We start from the raw sequence: 19,976 nt of genomic DNA on the forward strand, positions 1-19,976 counted from the left end.
AACACTTTATTATGTAGAAACACGCTCTGGATGTATGAATGACAGCATGTGCTGACATGGCTAGAAGTCAAATATTCGCTATGTATTAAAGGACTTCTATTCTTGCACTTCAGTTCATAGAAATGTGAAATAATTATTCCCTTTAAGAAAGCATACATGAGGAGAGTGAAAATAGAACATTTTAATTTTCATGTCAGTAAGTAGATTGTGAGGCAGGCTTACTCCCAATGGAAGTGACAGAAGTGCTTCACTGGCATTTTAGTTCAATAAAGCTGACTTAATTTAAGATATTTACCATTGATTTTAATTTAAGATACTTACTGTTGATTTTCATGGGGAAAAAAAGAAACGGCAACAAACAAAACAAAACATGAGACATCTAGTAGAGAATGTAAGTTTCTAAAATAAGATTTGTGACAGCTTCATGTACCCATTTCCAAACAGTTCTATTCAGGGACTGCCTAACACTGAAGGCAAACCTCTAATCTTAATGTGTCCATCAAGATCTGTCTTTCACAGATAAATTAACTTCTTAAGCCTGTTTGGGTTTCAAAACTTAGGTAAAGCAGGCTCAGTGCAGTATGCAAACCTACAACATAACTGATACGGAGACACTAATCAGTGCCTTGTGGAAATATGACTGAGGATGTTTTCGAATAACTGCTAACAAAGGAAGTATTGGCAATACTCCACCTCACCACTCCCCACCCCCGAACCCATCATTCCTCCTTTCTTCAACAGGAGAACTTAGAGTAAAATTAGAATGTGGTATGTTCTGGTATGAAGAGAATCAATCCAGAGTATTTCATTTCCTAAGATGTGATCTAGCCTTCTTTGGATCTAGTCACCACCCAGGAATAAAGAAAAGGTCTTTAACATGACTATTCCATAATATTTCCCACAAAGTTCCACTGTTAAATTGTGTATGTTGCATAGAAATACAGCTTTGAAAATTCATTGAAACAGTTCTACAAGGCAAACATAAGGAATGCTGTCATATCAAGGTAATCATCTCTTCTGAAACATGATAAAATTGATAATTTCTCAACAGTGCTTACCATAGCAGTAAATTCAATGGACACTGTTCTTTTTCAGACAATAGCTAGAGCCTGTCTTTTTAAAGTCTGGAATACATGGCCTATGTATCAAGAACGTCTTTTTTGCCATTGCATATACAATCTCATCTCTCTTTATGGGGGGGGGGTGCCGGGGGGGGGAAAGGTTATGATTTGTCTATTACTAGTATTACGTATTACTAGATGGATATTGTTTCTTGTAAAAAATGGCTCATACAAAAGTTTCAAATTCTGTTAACAGCAATGAAGTAGACTGTTAATTCTTTAAAACATGTATTTATATTTTTCCTTGAGAAAACCAGTATTTTCTCTACTTCATTCAGCAGGAAACACAAATTAGTTCCCCAAAATGTTCCTAACTATCCTCTACCTTTAGAATATTATTGAAATGAGAAACAGAAATAATAGGTTGTAAAGATGAAGGAGTAGTGACACTCCGCTGGGATCCTGTGTTTACAGTGTCTTTAATTTCAAGATCAATTATGCCTTCTCCTCCATTTTACTTTTGCATACATGATATACATAGAGAGGAGCTCATCCAACACCAAAATGAAACTATCTCTGCAGTCAGTATGCAATGAATTTTGCAATAATACTTTGAAGTTTCCAATAACAAAGTCTTAAACAATGATGACAGGATCCAGCAACGCATGAGTTCTGTTTGTTGACAGTTTGCATGCATTGCGATCCACATTATTTCTTGTGCCTAAACTAGGGATAGCCACAATAAAAGAGGGCCCACTGTGACAATGAACAGAGGCAAATACCTGATTCCTTTGCCATTTTGACATTCATATCACACAGTTCTCCCTCCTCCAGCACAAATTTGGAGCACAGCGTTCAGCACTGCAATGCTTCTAAAGCTTCTCTTGTGAAAGGATCCAGGTGAGAGGTGGCTTCTTTAAAACTCTTCACCAGTAAGTTTTAGTAAAATCTGTTCTAAATTTCTCTTCAACTTCCACAGATGATTCAAAAAGAGGGAATAAATCCTGGGCTACATTACAAAAAATATGTTATACTGTCTCTATCTCAGTATATGGCTATCAGCACTGTCACATTGAAAGTGTCCTTGCACATAGTGCAAATCATTGCCCAGCTGTACAGCAGCTGGCTCAAACTAAACCCATGAAAGGTCGAGGGTGACACAAATCCTCAAAGTACTGCTGGCTCATCATGGTGATCTTTGATGGCCAGAGAGTGCAAATGGCAAAAAAAGAAAACAAACATTTTCCTTCACTTTGGATCTCTTAAATGATTTAATGTCTTTGTCTCCTATGAGAAGCAGCTCAAAACATCTGCAGACTAGTTACTGGATGCCATTGTGCATGAAACAGAGGCCTCTAAACAAGCAGATTTCGGTAGCTTACCTTGACAAAGACATGGGAATATCTACAAAGACCTCTGTTGACCTGGCAGTCTCAGTGGGTTCTCAAGTAACATTTTACTGATAGGTACATGACTTCCAATTTGCAAAGCCATCAAAGGGCTGAGATTTAGCCAATTGTCAATCTTTCACATGCTGAAAAAGTTACTCTGTTCTGAAATTGTGTAGCAACACAACACTGGAGCAGAGTGATCAAACAAAGGAACTATCAGCCAAGGAATAAGCTACTACAGTGGATTAAATTGCACCACATTTAAATATATATATATACTTAAGAATCTCTTTGAGAAAAATTCTGCATCAATTGCAATTTCATACTTAGCATGCTTAAAGCAGAGGAAAAGTAAAAGGGTAACACTCCACCAAAGCTCACCATAGGCTTTCCTACAGAAATCTAATGGTATAGCAGACACCTAACAGAGAAGCATACTGAAAAAATAAAGCCAGACATACACACAAAAGTTGTTACTGCGATAGCTTCCAGAACAGATGTTTCTCTCTATATTTCGTTTTGATCTTCTGCTGACATAACAGACTTCAGAGACTTCTGATAGTTTTATCATTTGAAAATTTAACCCTCTTATGACAGGTTATTTGGAATACAAACATGGTAGATGGTACAGAAGTTAACAATATGATACACAGTGAAAATGCACAAGGCTCAGGGAAGAAGTTAGGCATGAGCTACAAACCCAAACTCTGCTCAATTCTGTTCAAAAAACAATCATTACATTTAGATAATTTTCTTTGTTACTCAGGTGACTACAACACAAGATGAGGCTATATTATCATCTACTTGGGACTTCCGCTTCACTGCTGTCTATCTATAAATTATTGTCCCTCTACAAATATCCCCTCCAGCCATCCGCTTTCAGTTGCATTTTGCTTCCTAAACACTCATTCATCTTGGTAAGGGTCAGTAAGACTATATTCTATTTTGAGAATAGTGAGAGAGGAAAACAAACAAAAAATGCCATTTACAATTGCACATGATGTTCCTAACTACTCACCAGTAACCATATTCTTGCAAGTTGTGGATTCAAGAATCTTGTATTCTGATATTCAGGAAGGTTTGCCAAGGGACAGGAAGGGTCTTCACCCTTTGAAGCCCTCAGTCTTGCATGATGTAGTCTTGTTGGTGTAGGTCCCAGATTTCTCAAAATGATCTTCCAGAAGACACAAAGACACACAACTGGTCTTTGTGACTTCATTTGGACTGCTTATGCTAAAAACTTTTTAACAGTGTTCCACTGCCCTGTTTTAAAAACAGTGTAAATCTGGACTGTCAGGAGAAAGCAGCTGCCACCAGCACTTCCTCAGACACATAGATATAGAAGTCTCTGGTTATGATTTTGTGCTTTGCATCTTGAATGAGGAATCCTGTTTATTCCTGTTTGTGTGTCCTGTATTTACATGGGGTGGTGAGGCTAGACACCTAACTTTGTTATTGCATCTATACTGCTTAATTTAATTGTATTGGAAAGCTTGAGACTAGCTTTTGTTTAAACCTGTTTACATTTCCAAAATGCTCCCATGGGTATTTAAGGTTGATGGATGTAAAGCTAAGAATATCTGAATGTTCTTAATATCAGTCAACACAGTTAGTATAAACAGTGAAAATTAATAGATTTTTATGATGTAACTGATCTTTAAAAATAGTAAATTCAGATCAGTTTATATTGTACCGGTAGGTAATTATGTAAAATATACACACATACGAAAGAGAGGATGTGCATGCACATACAAATAGTTTACAGTTGTCCAGACTGCTTTGCTTTGGGCTCAGTTGTATTCAAACGCATGTATAAAGATGTTAAAAAAAAAACAAAAAAAAAACAGTATTTTTCAGTATATACTTTTTTACATGGCCACTATATTTCTATTTCAATAGAAGTGTTCATATCACTGTACGCTGTAATGACGGTGCTTATTCAAATACTATCCTTGAAATCATGTAGAGAGAATGATAAACAATTGCTCCTAGACGAGAACTGCTTATGAGAGTAGTCCCAGGGAACTCAGCTGGACTAAGCAAGTCAACAATTTGACAGTCTGGCCTTATATAAACAAGTACCAACACACTGACCTTAATTTAACAAGAATTCTGTTCTTACCATGCTTTTGCTTAATATAAATCTGCTGTGCTAAGTGTTTTGTCTTAAATCAACATCACAAAAATACCATTAGCTAAAGACAGCTGTGACTCCTAAGTCATACAAAGAAAAGTGAAGGTTTTATTTGTGCTTTAGAAGGAGAGAGCATCACTGGTACTTTCTTTTTTCCTAGGATTTTTTCCCTCTTTCATTATTCCATTTTAGTACTTCAAGTTATTGCCTGCAAAAGAAATTAGAAAATGTTTTCCACATATAACTTGAATACTTGAATGCAATCCAATGCACTCTTAATAGACAGAAGTTGTCGCAAATTGTTCTTTCTAACTTGTCTTTTTAAAACATCTTGTTACTTATACTTTAATGCCTAGATTTTGAGGTCCAGTTGCAAGTGTTTTCTGTAGAAAACTGGGTCAAGCCGGTGTTTGACCTTTGACATAAAGCTGCCCTCACTCCAGCTAGTCCCAACAAACTGGGCCCAAGACAATAAGCTGCTTTATAGCTATTAGCCAGGCCAGTGTGTTTCTCCAGGAAGACCTCAAGCTGAAAAGCCAACATGCTTGACAACCACAGCCAAGGTACCAAGGGTCCAAGCACTAGACATTAGAAAACAAATGGAAAAGCACACATGGCTACATCTGGAATCCTAATGGGCCACCAATGGTTCCCAGCTAAAGGAAGAATTACCAATGTTATTTTATCATCCCTTGTGCTAACTTAGCTGTTTATGTACAGCAATAAATGATTTTTTAAAAACATATTTGGGTCATTATGTCATATACCACCAGCAAGTACGATTGTTTTATTGTGCTTGGAGTCAAAATACACTCCTTTACCCAGATGTGAGGGAAGTTCAAAACCTCTACTCCTTCTGTATTCATTCCTGTTGGACAAATGGATTAAGTTTTTAAAAGGGAAACTGAGAATTTTTATGGCCTGTACTCCCATCTCACTAGTAAAATTCACACTGATATTTTCCTACAGAAGTTTGCCTTGCCAATGATAACATTAAATATTAACTTAGTATGCAAACCAAAATTTCAACCAACAGGAAATGCCAAACATTTTGATGTCAAAACATCTCCATTTTCTTTGTCCAAAGCGACAATATGTTATATTAAATAAATATTTTTGATATATTTTTTTAACCTGAGTATTAGTTCAGGGCAAAGTAATCAGCATTGTGTATTGAAAATATATGGATATATTTATTAATAGAATTAAAAAAGGAGGACTCTCCAATTATGGCCATAAATATATATGTGCAAAACAAAGGTTTTTCAAAATGTATAAATACAGTGTTCTTTTTCCATAAACACATAATGGAATGTGGAATTTGTGTAAAGATTTCTGCACAGTTTTTATGATTATGGCATTTAAACACTGAGATTAAAGCAGACTGCAGAAAAACAAAACTAGATCCTTTGGCATTTGCTACTTGAGAAAAATATCAACAATTCAGTAAATAATATCAGCCAGAAGTAAAATATTTTAAAATATATTATAAAAACTTAAAGTAAATGTAAGTCTTGACATTTGTTAAAAATACTATTCTAACATTGACAGTGTCCCAACAAACTTATTCAACAATTATCAATTATTTTACAATTTTCCATTGCAAAAGACATTAAAGGTGTTTGAAAATATTGAAGGCATTTGAAAATATGTGCAGTTTATCAAGTGACAGCTGAATCCAGTTCCTGTAAATGTAACTCTAAATTAATTTCAGTGGAGGCTGGATCAATGTGCAATCAAAATTAACAAATAATTCAAAGAAACCCAGTATTTAGTGGGATTTTTTTCCTACTCAATTGTGTTTTTCCTATTTGTTTCTGAACCACTCAAACTTTTCCTGTCCGTTTAACATGAAGCTGCAGATGAGCAAAGCTGTAGCATGTTTAAAGCCAGCCAGCTTCACAGAAGATTGCACACAAACCTTCAAACAGGTAATCCACAGTTTTGCCAACCTGCTCACAGAATCATAGACAAACCCTGCTGGAAAAACTGCTGAGGAGCAAATGAGCCAAAATGATTCAAGACAGCATTAAAATACAAGTGAGAAAGTGCTAAACATGGGCATGTCTGACAGACAACACTGACGACAATGATGCACTGTGTGACACTCTCAGCCACATTTCAGGCAATCCAGATAGGAGACAGTCAATATCCTACAGAAGACTTCAATTAAATTAGCTAGGAGAGAGCTCAGAAGCTTTTCGGGTATCTTCTCTGAAGCAATCTAAATACTTTCATACATAATGAAAAAGGAAGTGGCAATTAAAGTAGTTATCTGCAAAAAAGTCAATACTAGAAGTAGATATTTTCAAAACAGAAAATTTTGAAATTCACCATCTTATTTTTCCTTTACTGTTATATTCTGGGTAACATTTGTTTGCCATGGAAAAACAGATGCGTGAATTTGATACCCCATACTCGTCCATGTGCTTTTAAAGCTGACAGCAGAGTGCAGAATGTGAAATTTCCTTGCTTTTGCTGCCACATGGCAGGTTAAAAACACAATTATGTAAATAACTAAGTGCTTCCCCTGATTTCCAGGAAAAGCAGAAATATTATATTAAACATAGAAGCAAAAAAAAAACAAAAAAACAACCAACAACAAATGCCAGCAACTCAGCATCATAGCAACTGATCACTAGACACTATAAGGTCACTTAAGAAATATCTGTTCCATTTTCAAAAAGTTCACTAAATAGGGAAACACAAGATTTAAAAATTCTGGCACTGCTGTAAAATACCACATCCCTACATAGTGTAGTGCAATATAGTTTCCCAGATGGTTTTTACTTAATGCAAGAAGCAGAGGAAGGATTAGAGAAAAGTTTGAGAGAAACACCAACCATATTGTCAAATACTGAAAAGATAAATAAACATGTTTTCTACTCAAGGAAGTGATTCTTTACATACGCCAGTTGCTCCCTCATGTTAAGATTAGGAAGATTTGATCCTTGACTAAAATAGATTTAAAAGACACTTTAACCCCAGGAGACCTTACACTAACAGAAGTAGAAGAAAAAAAAAGAATAAAGTTCTGTACTCATTTCCTATTTCACCTGCAAACATTTGAATTATTTTCTTCCATTTCCTCCACTCCATGCCTCCATATTCCCTGCATTTTCTTTTCATGGAAAGAAACACTGATTAATTGATTAATTAATCTCTGTGTTTGCCACATTCATCCGTGCAAGACTACCCATCTTAAGCACAATTTATTGCATTAAAACAAAGTTTAAATAACACAGACAGCTTAGTGAGATGTCACAAACAGGAATTTCATTGGATGCCAGCACTTAATAAAAAAATAAAATAAAATAAAATAAAATAAAATAAAATAAAATAAAATCAGTCCTGTTCTTGCCACAATAGTAATTGTATTGCCGTGTACTGAAACTAATTCCAAAAACACAATTGAAATATCACTCCTAAAAGCATGGCTTGTATTTATTGGTGGTCTTGGTTATAATTTTGTATGTATTTAGCAATAATAGTGAGTAATATCTAGTGTTTCTCAGTATACTCTCATAAATCAATTAGAAAACATCAGTTTCTAATTTTATTGGTCTGCCATTTAACTCAGTAACTAAATTTTATTGTGGAAAAAATGTGTTTTCCCCCCAGTGACTACTTGGCAATTGTGTATTGAGTATTCCTACCAGTAATTAAAGATGTTTACTCTTGTTTACTTCTCTGTATGTCCCCATATCTCCAACAATTTTAAAAAGAATGTTGGCAGCTGGCAAGCGGCTTGTCTAACAGCTTGATGCAGCTCAAAAGGTTCCACTTTGGTTGAGTCAAAAAATGGTGATCTCTTCAAAATGTTTGTTTGAAGAGATAGGGCAAATGTTTTTGAAAAAAAAAAATTCAGAAGTACATTTTCTGCTATGCAATAAGAAATATTTTACAACAGCGCATAAGTACATTTTTAAAAGCAAAGATATGTTTGCAGAGGATTATGAAATACTTCCACATGTGATCATATTTTCACAATAATGGTGACTATAATACATTATATTGCACATTAATTTTTACTGTTGAATAAGGTGCCGGAGCCAAGAATACTGCAGACTGTAAAGCATAGCCTGTTGCAGCATATTCCCTGGCCAGCTCTTCATACCACAGATGTCGGGCTGCTGTCCCAAACCACTGCACATATTTACTGGTGCTCTCATTTTTTCATATTAGAAGTCCCATATTTAGCTGCTCTCCTTAGTAGCATTAACCAAGCAGTTCATAAAGTGCAGCTGCAAATAGCTAACTGCTTTGTGAAGCCACTTGTTTCATGCTCCCCTTAAGATCCACCATTAAGAGGGACTAAATGGCCCGTGACTTAGGTTGAGAAAGTTGCTCAAAAGCCAACTAACATCTTGATTCAGAAGGCAGTTTTGAAGTAAATGTAAAACACCAAGATTAAATATAGGTCTCTGATTAAGCATGTGAGGCCGTTAAAGCTTAAATACACTGTCAATGAAATGTCCTGTTAGAATAACGGGATGGTCTTCCGAAGTCTGAATAGTAATAAATTCTTTTGGAAATACTAATAAGGGACACCAATATAACAATGACACAAAGTACTAAAAGGCCAGGGCTTCCAGCAAAAATACCTGTACCATACCTGAAGACTTTTTTTCAAGTACCAAGCAGTATAACACTGTTTCTACTGAGAGCAAGGTGTGGAAAGGCTGTCCTCTCACATGTGAACTAAAACCTGTCTTCCAACAGAATTTTGTAAGTAAACACATCCAAGTTTAATGCTGAGAATCTCAGGACAGCTCCAGGCAGCCTATCTAACTCAAGTCGGAAGTGTCCAAAATGTGAAGGCTTGCAAAGTACTAAGCTTTGAGATGGGCGTATATCTGATTATTGCCCAGTCTTTCACACAGGCCAGCATATTTTCTGGAGAGAAATTTCCTTGGCTAGAAAAGCAGGGAATTTTTCTTTGGAAGGTTGATTTTTTTTTTTTTTTTTGTTTTAAATTAGCAGATGATAGAAGCTGCTCCAAGGATTGGAATGTTGAATAAATCCCAGTGGAAATAGATTATTGGCAGAAAGCTGGTGAGATGGTCAAAGGTGGATGTAAATACAATTTATCAGATGATTCTGCAATTTGTCATATTGGTATCACCACTGCACATGTGGCATATATAAAAGCTTTGGCAACAAAGAATGAATATCAGTCCTCAGTGTAGTTAGAGATTAATTGTACAGCAAACCATCGTGTTATCAGTAAACTAAACAAGAAAAATCCTAGAAAAAATTACTCCTTCGTTCATAAAAAGTCTATGGTGTCTATCATTGCACTTAGTAGAACAAAGTCTTTCTACTTTGTCTTTCTACTAAAAAGAAAACAAAACCAAACAAAAACACAGCAGGAAACAAACAAAAAAACACATGCTTTTCCCTAACTGGCAAACTAAACAAGGTAAATATCAACTGCCACGCCAGACGTTAGGTATAGGTCTTTGATCCTTGTTTCCATATAATAAATAATCAGTAAAACATACAAGAAATTCATATATATACAAAAAAAAAAAAAAAAAAAATCACAAGATCAATTCTCTCCCATACCTGATAATAAGAAATGTGGATCTCCACTTGAACTGTCTCCCTAGAAAGTGAATAAATTAAAATTTTCAGAACAGCCTAGGAGACACCAAAGTCTGTCTCTTACTCACAGCACCTGATTAATCTGATTTATTGTTACAACCCTAACACTATTTTATTCATCTTATGAATAAAGCTATATGATACTGTTTTGTGATTAAATGCTATAGCATCAATAAGCTAATTCAGTTACATCTGGGAGTTTCCCTTCAATTCCCTTCCCTTCAAGGGAATATCAGCATCAAGCAGTGCGTATGTACATTATCTGGAGCCCTGGCTCCTGGCCAGGAGGCAGTTGAACATATATCACAATTTGGAAAAACAAATTCAAGTTTGGTGACACATTTGACTTCTGTGAGGAAACTGAACTGTGCAGTCGAGTATGAAAAGACATAGGCAGAAAAGAATATCCATATATATACATACATGGACTTGTTGGAACTGTTAATGTAACTAAGAGCTTCCTAACTTGGGGTGTTGTGGGTTGGTTGTCTTTTTTTTTAAATTCAGACAATCTACCCATAAGTGCAGTCTTGACATTGCCATAATTTTTCATTAATGGCTTAAAAGATTATGGAATTATTTTATAGGATTTTTCTCACATGTGACAAACAAGAAACACATATGCAAAAGTAATGCTATGTTGTCTTGTTTTACTATTAGGAGAAAATAAAATGGAACAGAAATAGTGAAGTATGAAAGCATCACTGTTATGCGCTGATGAGCTACAGGACAAGGCGTTCCATAACTATGTCTGCAGGACATGATTTCCTAGGACTTTGAACTAGTATCTAGAGATACTAGATGATATCTCAGCTTACATTATTTATGAAAGGGAAAACACTGAAGTGTAAGATAACTTACAAAGTGAGATTGACTCTCTGCAAATGTCTTCATTGTCAACTCAGAATTATGTAGCAACAATGCTCTTAAGACAACCCCCAAACATTTTATTATCTTTAAAACACACTATTATGCAATAGCTATGTGTGTATATAAATATATCTGAAATATCCTGTCAAAGCATCAATTATTCTGTGCCCATGCATTCCTTTTTGAAGATGGAAGGTGAGAAAAGACCTATTAATATCATACATGTGTACTATGTATTTTTTCATTTAAGTGAATTCTGATTTTCTTTTCTGAAAACAAAAGTAAATCATGCAAAGAACTAATTCAGGCAAGAAGAAACAAGGAATGCTAATATAATCTATTCATTAAAAATTACGATCAAATTGCTTCTACAACTTTTCCAGTTTCAAAAAAATCACGTACAGAACAGTAAGAAAGGAGATTTTCCTATCAGTACATGGTTCTCATAAACATGATGAACACTCTTCCTTTAGATCCAACCTTTTATAGTCACTTTGTCTTTATAATCAAAATGCACTTTCTCAGAAAAATTAAATAACTTTTAGATCACTGAAAATTGGCACATGTGATACAAGTTGCACTTTATTCAAGTCCTCAGTCCACTCATATACTCGTACTACTTTCATTACACTAGTACTTATGCACTAGAGTAAAAAACAAACAAAAACAAAACCTAGGGGTCCTGCTGCTAAGTGGCCTACAGAAAATTGGGAAAAAGGACTGTAACAAGTTCAGGCAATGACGTGCCATGATCTGACCTACCTCAAGTGTCAGTCATGTTGTCTTATTACCATAGTCAAAGAGTGAATGGAAATAGAAATTACAGAAACAGTACAAGGTAAGTGGTGGAGTGCCAGTAATGCTGTGAATGAAAGATCCTGCAGCTTGGAGGTTAGTATACTTCAGAAAAATACATAATTGAGTTAAAAAATATAAAAGGAAATAAAATGAAGTATACAGACACATCACAGTTGTCCTAACAGAAGAAAAGTGATTTCAGATATGCTGTCAGCTGCAGGAATACTCAAGTGATAATTACATGAATGGAAAAAAAAAGGAAATCTAATATTTTTCCCTTTTTGAAGGTTCCATCACTGCATTCTCACTTGCAAAATACATGCAGTATTGTACATGAAACAATACACAAAGCACAGTCAATAGTTTCTCATGTAGGAGCTGTTTCATATAATTTCATTTTCATTTATAATTTCCATTTCATTTCCAGAGGCAGCCTTAACACAGAAGAGTTGAGTTAGTGCAGATCTCTGCCTCATCTGTAGGCCACCCATTCTTTATATAATGTCATGGACACAAAAATTTGCTTAATAGTTCCACTGAGCCCTCACAGTACATTCCTATGGTTTAACTTTCTAATTCCTGAGGTTTTGCACTGGGTCTTCAAGGCTTACCCATGGTACATAAGAGCTGATTAGATACCAAAACATGAATCACTGTGGCAGCAAAAGAAAGGTTTACATATAGTTGCACTGTCTTCAGGGAAGTGAGATGTCTGAAATTCTGAGCTTAGTATCTCAAATCCGCATATACTACTATTCTATTAATCATTAATGAGTTAATTAGTTCATCCCAGGCGTTCATACAGACTGGTGAAGAATCCCTTGAGAGCAGCCCTGCAGGGGGGCTTGAGAAGGACTTGGAGGTCCTGGTAGACGAGAAACAGGACATGAGCCAGCAGTGTGCACTGGCAGATATCCTGGGCTGCAATAAAAAAGGGGTGGCCAGCAGGGAGAAGGAGGTGATTGTCCCCCTCTACTTAGCTCTTGTCAGGTCCCATCTGGAGTACTGCATCCAGGCCTGGGGCCCCCAGTACAGGAAGGATGTGGAGCTCTTGAAGTGGGTCCAGAGGAGGACCACTAAGATGATCAGAGGGCTGGAGCTCCTCTTCTATGAAGAAAGCTTGAGGGAACTGAGCTTAGAGAAGAGATTGCTCCGGGTAGACTTCATTGTGGCCTTCCAGTACTTGAAGGGAGCATATAAACAGGAGGGGCAAAGGCTGTTTATGAGGGTGGATAGTGATAGGATAAGGGGGAATGGTTTTAAACTAAGACAGAGGAGGTTTAGGTTGGGTATTAGGAGGAGGTTTTTCACACAGAGGGTCATGAAGCACTGGAACAGGTTGCCCAATGAGGTTATGGATGCCCCATCCCTGGAGGCATTCAAGGTCAGGCTGGATGTGGCTCTGGGCAGCCTGGCCTAGTGGTTGGCGACCCTGCCCATGGCAGGGGGGTTGAACCTAGATGATTGTTGTGGTCCTTTTCAACCTAGGCCATTCTATGACTCTGTGATGATTAACTTCTGTTAGGACAATTTACGTTCAAGTAACTTACAGATGGAATAAGTTACAAAAAAGTAGTATTTCCCTACCCTAAAACTACAGAAAATCAGAAAAGTAGATGATGTAGAGGAAACTAGCTATTCCAGCCATGGATTCATTTAAGGAAACATCTCCGAACCTACAGAGATGTTTATTAGTGAGCTAATAATTCAGACTCCCTGTGTAGTGTAACACAGAAACAAGCACTGTTTTGCATGCTTTGACTCAATCTAAGAAACATGTCTAACACAGGTCAGATGAAGCGTACCATACAGAGACTTACTCATATCTAAGGCATATAAGCAGAGCCTAGAATGACTGAAACAAATATAAGTGTCTAAAATTAACTGGGATTAATTTGTTTGCATGTTGTATCTGCATACATGTTCTTGGGATATACCACCAGTGAATAAAGATACTTGCTTGTCTGTCATTTAGGTATGCAAATGAGTCCAAGTGCATGATAATTTTACAGAGACTAGACAAATTGCTGGTTCATTTCAGTCAATATATTCGCATATTAGCCCCACAGCCATGTAAGAGATCTTGGAAGATCATTGTTTCTGACATTAGCCTAACCAAGCGGGTAACTAAAGCAGGTGAATTCTGCTCTCGCATGGTCAGCCACTCAACAACCACTGGCTGCAGTTCATGTACCAGTCTGCCCACAAGGAAACTTGCACTGGGAATGGCAAAATCTGAGAAAATGCTTCCTCCTCTCCTCAAACTCAGGACCCAGTGATGTGAGAATTCCCACACATGTAGAATTCACAGAGTGTGGAGGATTATTAATATAGTGTCCTAAATGCTAACATAGTATGACAAATACCAAGATGGCTTATTGCTTTGTCATTCTCAACAGGCAGTCTTCTCAGGACCCACTAGCTCAGGAATGACAATACTGTCATTGGGATTGATTTTCAAAATAAAACTGGCTACTAATTGGACATGATTTGATTAAGTTGCAATTGCATTCTGCCTTTAATTCCCATGCTGCTTTGACGCACAAACACAAATACAAGACTGCTGCTTGGAAAAACTTTGCTTCATCAATCAGATGCAGCCCTTGCAAAGCTGTTATTCAGTGGTTACTCTCTAATAGACCCTCAGAAGAGATTTAATACATGTGATCTTTAATAGGTGCTTTTTAGAATCACAGACAGATATGGATCAAGATCAATTTATTTGCTTATTAAAGTCTCTGAATATTTACCCAAAATAAAGCATATACCTAGAGACAAGCCAGAAACCAAAAAAGAGTGTTTTACTGACTTATATAACTGAATATTTTAGAATGATCTATTGATTTAAAACTACATTTTAGAGTAACATAAGAAAATAATATTATTTTGAGGAACTTCGAAAAGATTTTAGTTTAATTTTTGCATTCTATAAACAGACAATATTTAATCTGTTTAAAATTAAGCTCAAAAGATCAGATAGGCTTTTGAAGAGCTCAGACACTGCAAGTAGTTTAGCATTGTATTTGCAAGAGATACAGCCAGTTTAACCACAGAGATATCATTTGGTCTATAACTTAAACAAGCATTGATAAAGTTTTTTATAAAAAGATGCTATCAGCAAAATAAACACAGTACTTTGTATTACTTCAAAGCTTATTTATAATGTGTTTAGAAATATTCAGTGGAAACAGGAAAATAATGTCTTGATTTTCTAAACTTTGCAACATCTGCTTTTACTTACTTGCAGCATTGTAAAGTTCTCTGGATTTCAAATGGGTAATTTTTGTCTTCTGTCTGGTCCCAAATTTGAAAGTGTTCATATTATGTTTTAACGTCCATAATTTTCCATTTTTTTGTGCGTGAACACAACCATACAAAAATCTTTGCTGCTTTATAACAGTAATAAATACTAGTTACCATAACTTAGATTTTAAGTAAGCACATTAGAAACCTGCTAGGAATTACTCTTCCCTCAGATGACTGAAATTCTTCCATCATTATGATTTCCCTATATACATTAACTCTTTTAAATCAGATTTCACACAGTTTATTCATACTACTGTCCCCACTTGGATGTAACCTACAGAAATTTCCACTGGAAAAAGCATTCTTTTCTACAAATGCAGTTTTTTTTCACTGGCTTGTTCTAGGAGAAATGGCTACAACTTTCTATAGCAAAAGGGCTTCTCATTTAACATTTTCTCCACCAATAAGAAAGGGTGCAGCCCGTAACCCTAGGACATTAAATAGTAACAAATGCCTGTGTATCACTTTAACACTATACTATGAAAGTGTATGTACTATTGCATATGTCTATATTGATTCTCTTCTGCATTAAAAAAATCAAAGTTCTTTGTCATTTCATGAGAAGTCATTTCAAAAGCCTTCAAGTACACCATCACATGTTTTTCAATAAATACACATTGTGATCTAAATAACTTCATTTGCCTGCTTAGATTCCAGGTAGAGAAGCTACTGCTGCTCATGAGTCACTTTCTGGCTGCACTTGGGCTAGCATATAGGGCACCTACTAGGGAACGTTCTGTTGCAGCGTATCTTGGTCTCCTGTTCTCCAATCAGGCTATTCAGCTATTGAATGGTCTGGCTCCCATCTGGCCTCATGCTCAGGTTTCCCTCCCATCAATCAGTAGCACCTGGGGGGACAGCAGGAAGAAAGGAACTGGTGGAAGGCTGTGTCTTGGACTGCTGTTGAGGTACACGGCTGCAGGGTGAGGCAGGAGGCTCTCTTCATGCTCCCGTTTTGTTGCAATATGAGATGAGGTCAGAGTCGGACATACCCAGGCCCCAGAGGTTGGAAATGCTTCCAGGTACTGGCTTAAACACAGCTTCTGTGTGCCTGACAAGCAAAGGCAGTGAAGACAGAAGGATTTCCTGTGTACTGTCTGAATAAACAAAAGTGGGTTTGTTGCTGTGTTGTAAACAGCTGTGTAGCAATGATGCTTCTTATTTCTTACTAATTCTGCAACAACAACAAAATAGTTTTACCTGTGAGTTTCCTCCTAGAGTCATTATTCTTCATACCTATGTCTGAAGTAGACACTGGAACATGGGATTTGAGACTGGCAGATGCACAGCTGTAGGCTTTGTAATGCATTGGTTTACAACAGAGAGGAGGTGGAACCCATCTGAGCTCGTGCATACTGGATGATCTATCGAATTCAAGTCTGCATCCCCAAATTTCCTTTTCAATTGCTTTTCAAGGCTTGGCAGGCATACTGGATTCCTTTCACCTCAACCAAACTTGTGAAACACATGGACTTTTTAAAAAATGCATTTTTAGAAGTAAAAAAAAAAAAAAAAAAGCAGTATTTCAATAAGTCTTTTCTAAATGACTTCCATGTAGTAGGAGATTTAGCAATATCTAAGCTCTAAGCTGAATTTTCACACATACAGGTACCAATGGGTACAGTTAATATTTTTGGTTCGTGGTTTCTCAAGTTACAATGGCAGCAGGTTACCTGAACACCAGAGACTTTAAAATGAAATCCCCTGTCATAGGATCACTGGCACAATAGTTTGAGAGTTAGACTTACCTAGCAATTTGCATTTAAAGCCCCAAGAAGCAAACAGGAAGACTGTTCCCATCTGGATACTCAAATGCTATTAATTTCAGTGACTGTTAGGGAAGTCCCTGGCCCCAGTTAAGGAAGGTATAAGAACAAAGTCAAAATTTAGATTCTCAGAAATGCTTCATACTTTCTGCCTGAAACATATGACAAGACACTAGAATTTACATTTTTAATATGTCGCAGTCTTCTTGGGCAGATGAATCCCCTAAATGTAATGCTCTAGCATCCTTTACCACCCACCTATCTATAGACTTCAGTTCCCCATTCACAACTCTTCAATTTGGAACATTTTAGGCAAAGACTGTAAAACAAAGAGAGAATATATCCTCAAGACTGCTAATGCTTGAGGCACTTCTCCAAAAACAAGAAGGTGTGGAATTCATTTCCAGATCCAGTAGTTTCAGCATTTTTGATACATGTTACAACAAACACCCATTAAAAACAGGATCTGGAATCCATGACTCTTGCCAACATCTTGCCTTAGTTAGAAGGTTGAAAAGCCATATTCTTCGGTGTTTATCCTCCCTGGACACTGCCAAGCTGTTTGAAGCTGTTTGAAGAGTTAGAGGGTGCCTCGCTCCACGATAGGATCAAAAGATATAAATCTAAATCTCATCCTCTGTATTTTCACCTAGAGTGTTCTCTGTTCTGTTTATTGGGAATAAAAGTACCTGATTCAAAAACGTGAATCCTAGTGCCAGAGCATAGCACCTTTTTTTTTTTTTTTTTTTTTTTTGGATATGGGCCATCTTTGTCAGTTTTAGAGCAAATAATATGTCAAATATTTGAAAGAAGAGCAAACTGTAGAATCGCCCTCCTGACTTGAGCCATGGATAAGGTGCTTGCTGAAGCCAGCAGGGGCGGAAGCAAATTCTTGAGTGAGCAGCCAGAGTTGCTAAGCCTGCCAGTGTCTCCCTGACGAGCAGATGGCTCTACCTCCATGTGTACCAGGGTGTACTCAATGAATATCCCAAATCATTTCAACCCTGTGATGCTCAACAGGATTTGTGGTCGTCATGTTTGTGAGATCATGCCCTTTGACACCTTTTGCAGGCAGTCAGGAGATTTAGGGGAAAATTCTTAAAGCAGAGAAAAAGATCATTGGGTGAGACATGCATTTCAGGCATTTGCCCCCTTTTTATTTATTTTTTGTTTTTGCCACAGTTTTTAACTGAAACAGATTCAGTTTTTGGTCTGACTCAACACGCAGGCATAATATCTAGCCAGGAGAGCAATGACATTTAAAAACTCACCCTTCTGTGATATAATTAATCAGCCTTCTTCTTCTCCAAATAGGTTACAGGTGTGGACGTAAGCAGGTAGGAATGCAATGCAATAGGCTAAAGAAACTGAGATAGCTTGAGATTTCTGGAACACATTTTATCAAGTTCTAAGCTTCAGCAAGGGTGATGGAGACAACTCAAATCTACTAATGCTTCAACTTAGGAAGAGATCTTCTGGAGCGGTGTATTGCTCTGGGGCACTGCAATTACAGCTACCACTAAAGATTTCTCAACCCTGTACTCAGATGACCACTGCAAACAGCCCAGCTCCATTTTCCCTCAGCTGCCTGCATGAATCACTCTCTACATTAGTCCATGCAGAGAAAAGAAGAAATGATGAGAGAGGACAGAGCTGAAAAAATCTAGCATCCAGCAGAAAACGTGGACACAAAAGTAGAAGGGATGGTAGGCAGAAAGTCAGATATAGAGTACAGTGTCTCAGCTTTGAAAAAATACTATTGGGCATTAAAGGACATGATGATCAACCATGAGAAACTTGTTTACCAGACAGCTTGCAGGACATACCCTTTAAAAGCTCCCTAGTCTGTGAGATGGAGCTTGAGAAATGTTTTAAGGTAGAAATAGACCAGTTCTCATACTGTATGGCCCTCCCAGAAATCTTATTTTTTCCCTCTCCCACTCATCTAATGTCCCACTCTAACTGGCAGTACAAATGCTTAAACAGCCACAAACAGAGCAGCAGCTAAACCAGCAATAGAACCAGGAAAGTATGGCTTTCAGTCCTCTGTATCTATTATTAGACAAGTCTCCTTAGTCAAATAAGCCACAGAAATGAATGTAAATAAATGTTGTCCTCCTCTTCATTTGTTTATTCATTATGTGTAAGCAAGGGGATACCTCACCACTACTGGAACAGCTACTTGTGGCTAATCAAGTTGAGTAATGAACCACTTGATAGTCCTCTTGTGGGGAAAATAGAAACCCCTGAACAGCAATTGTGTGTCTGTGTGTTACTTGTTGGTAAAATCAAACATTGGATTTTTACTCAAAACAAGCATGAAATAAGCAACTGATCATTTGTTTTCCCTTGCTTGAGTTTGATGACTGTATAAACCTTGCTTGTCTTATACTGGCATCACAACCACAACAACGTTATTCAAACGCAAGTTTGTATTTTAAGTCTCTCTCAAGATGGAAATTAAAGGCTTAAATCATGGGTAAATATTCTTCCAAATCTTTTGCTCCCCATTCTCTGCTACCCCTAGGCAAGAGTAAAAGATGGAGTTAATTTTTAAAATTAAACAAACAAAATATTTGATCACTTAGTTTCAGTCTCCTTTGGCATTGATATCTTATGGTACTGTACCAAGCCATGAAAAATAAATAAAAGGGAGCTGAACATTTCAAACACTGTCAGTGAACTTTTTTTCCAGTTCAATGAGGTTAATAGGTCTTTTAATTCACAAATTCACAAGAATAGGATTATACATGGCTAATATGTTCTTTATATACTCATAGAAGTTTTCTACTAGAAACAGAAATTAGTTCCTCATGACAGAGTCAGCATTACTTGTAATTAACAAAAAAGTCCCATTCATACAGATTTCAGTCAGCAACAGCTAATTACAGCAACCAGAATGCAACCAGAATGTAAAGAAAAGAGAGATGTGAGCTTGCAAACCATTGAAAAAATTATTAGACTTGAGTTTGTCAGTTGGCCCAGAGAATCTGTTCAAGCAAGTTAAAAACATGCACAAGTAATTTACAGGACTTTGAAAAAA

General features: G+C 36.8%; 1 protein-coding gene across 8 annotated transcripts in view; it reads right to left on the reverse strand.

Annotated features, from left to right (window-relative positions):
- The window catches only part of SLC25A21 (solute carrier family 25 member 21), a 234,150-nt gene that overhangs the window by 181,472 nt on the left and 32,702 nt on the right, over positions 1–19,976 (reverse strand). For 6 of the 8 annotated variants that reach the window (XM_046941954.1, XM_040701956.2, XM_040701958.2 and 3 more), the window contains exon 2: positions 10,155–10,194. The exons of the other annotated variants lie outside the window; for them this stretch is intronic. In XM_046941954.1, the coding sequence (XP_046797910.1) occupies positions 10,155–10,194 (40 nt within the window). The remainder of the gene's footprint in view (positions 1–10,154; positions 10,195–19,976) is intronic. 8 annotated transcript variants of the gene reach the window in all.

The sequence above is a fragment of the Gallus gallus genome, chromosome 5, assembly GCF_016699485.2.
Source record: "Gallus gallus isolate bGalGal1 chromosome 5, bGalGal1.mat.broiler.GRCg7b, whole genome shotgun sequence".
Taxonomy (NCBI): domain Eukaryota; kingdom Metazoa; phylum Chordata; class Aves; order Galliformes; family Phasianidae; genus Gallus; species Gallus gallus.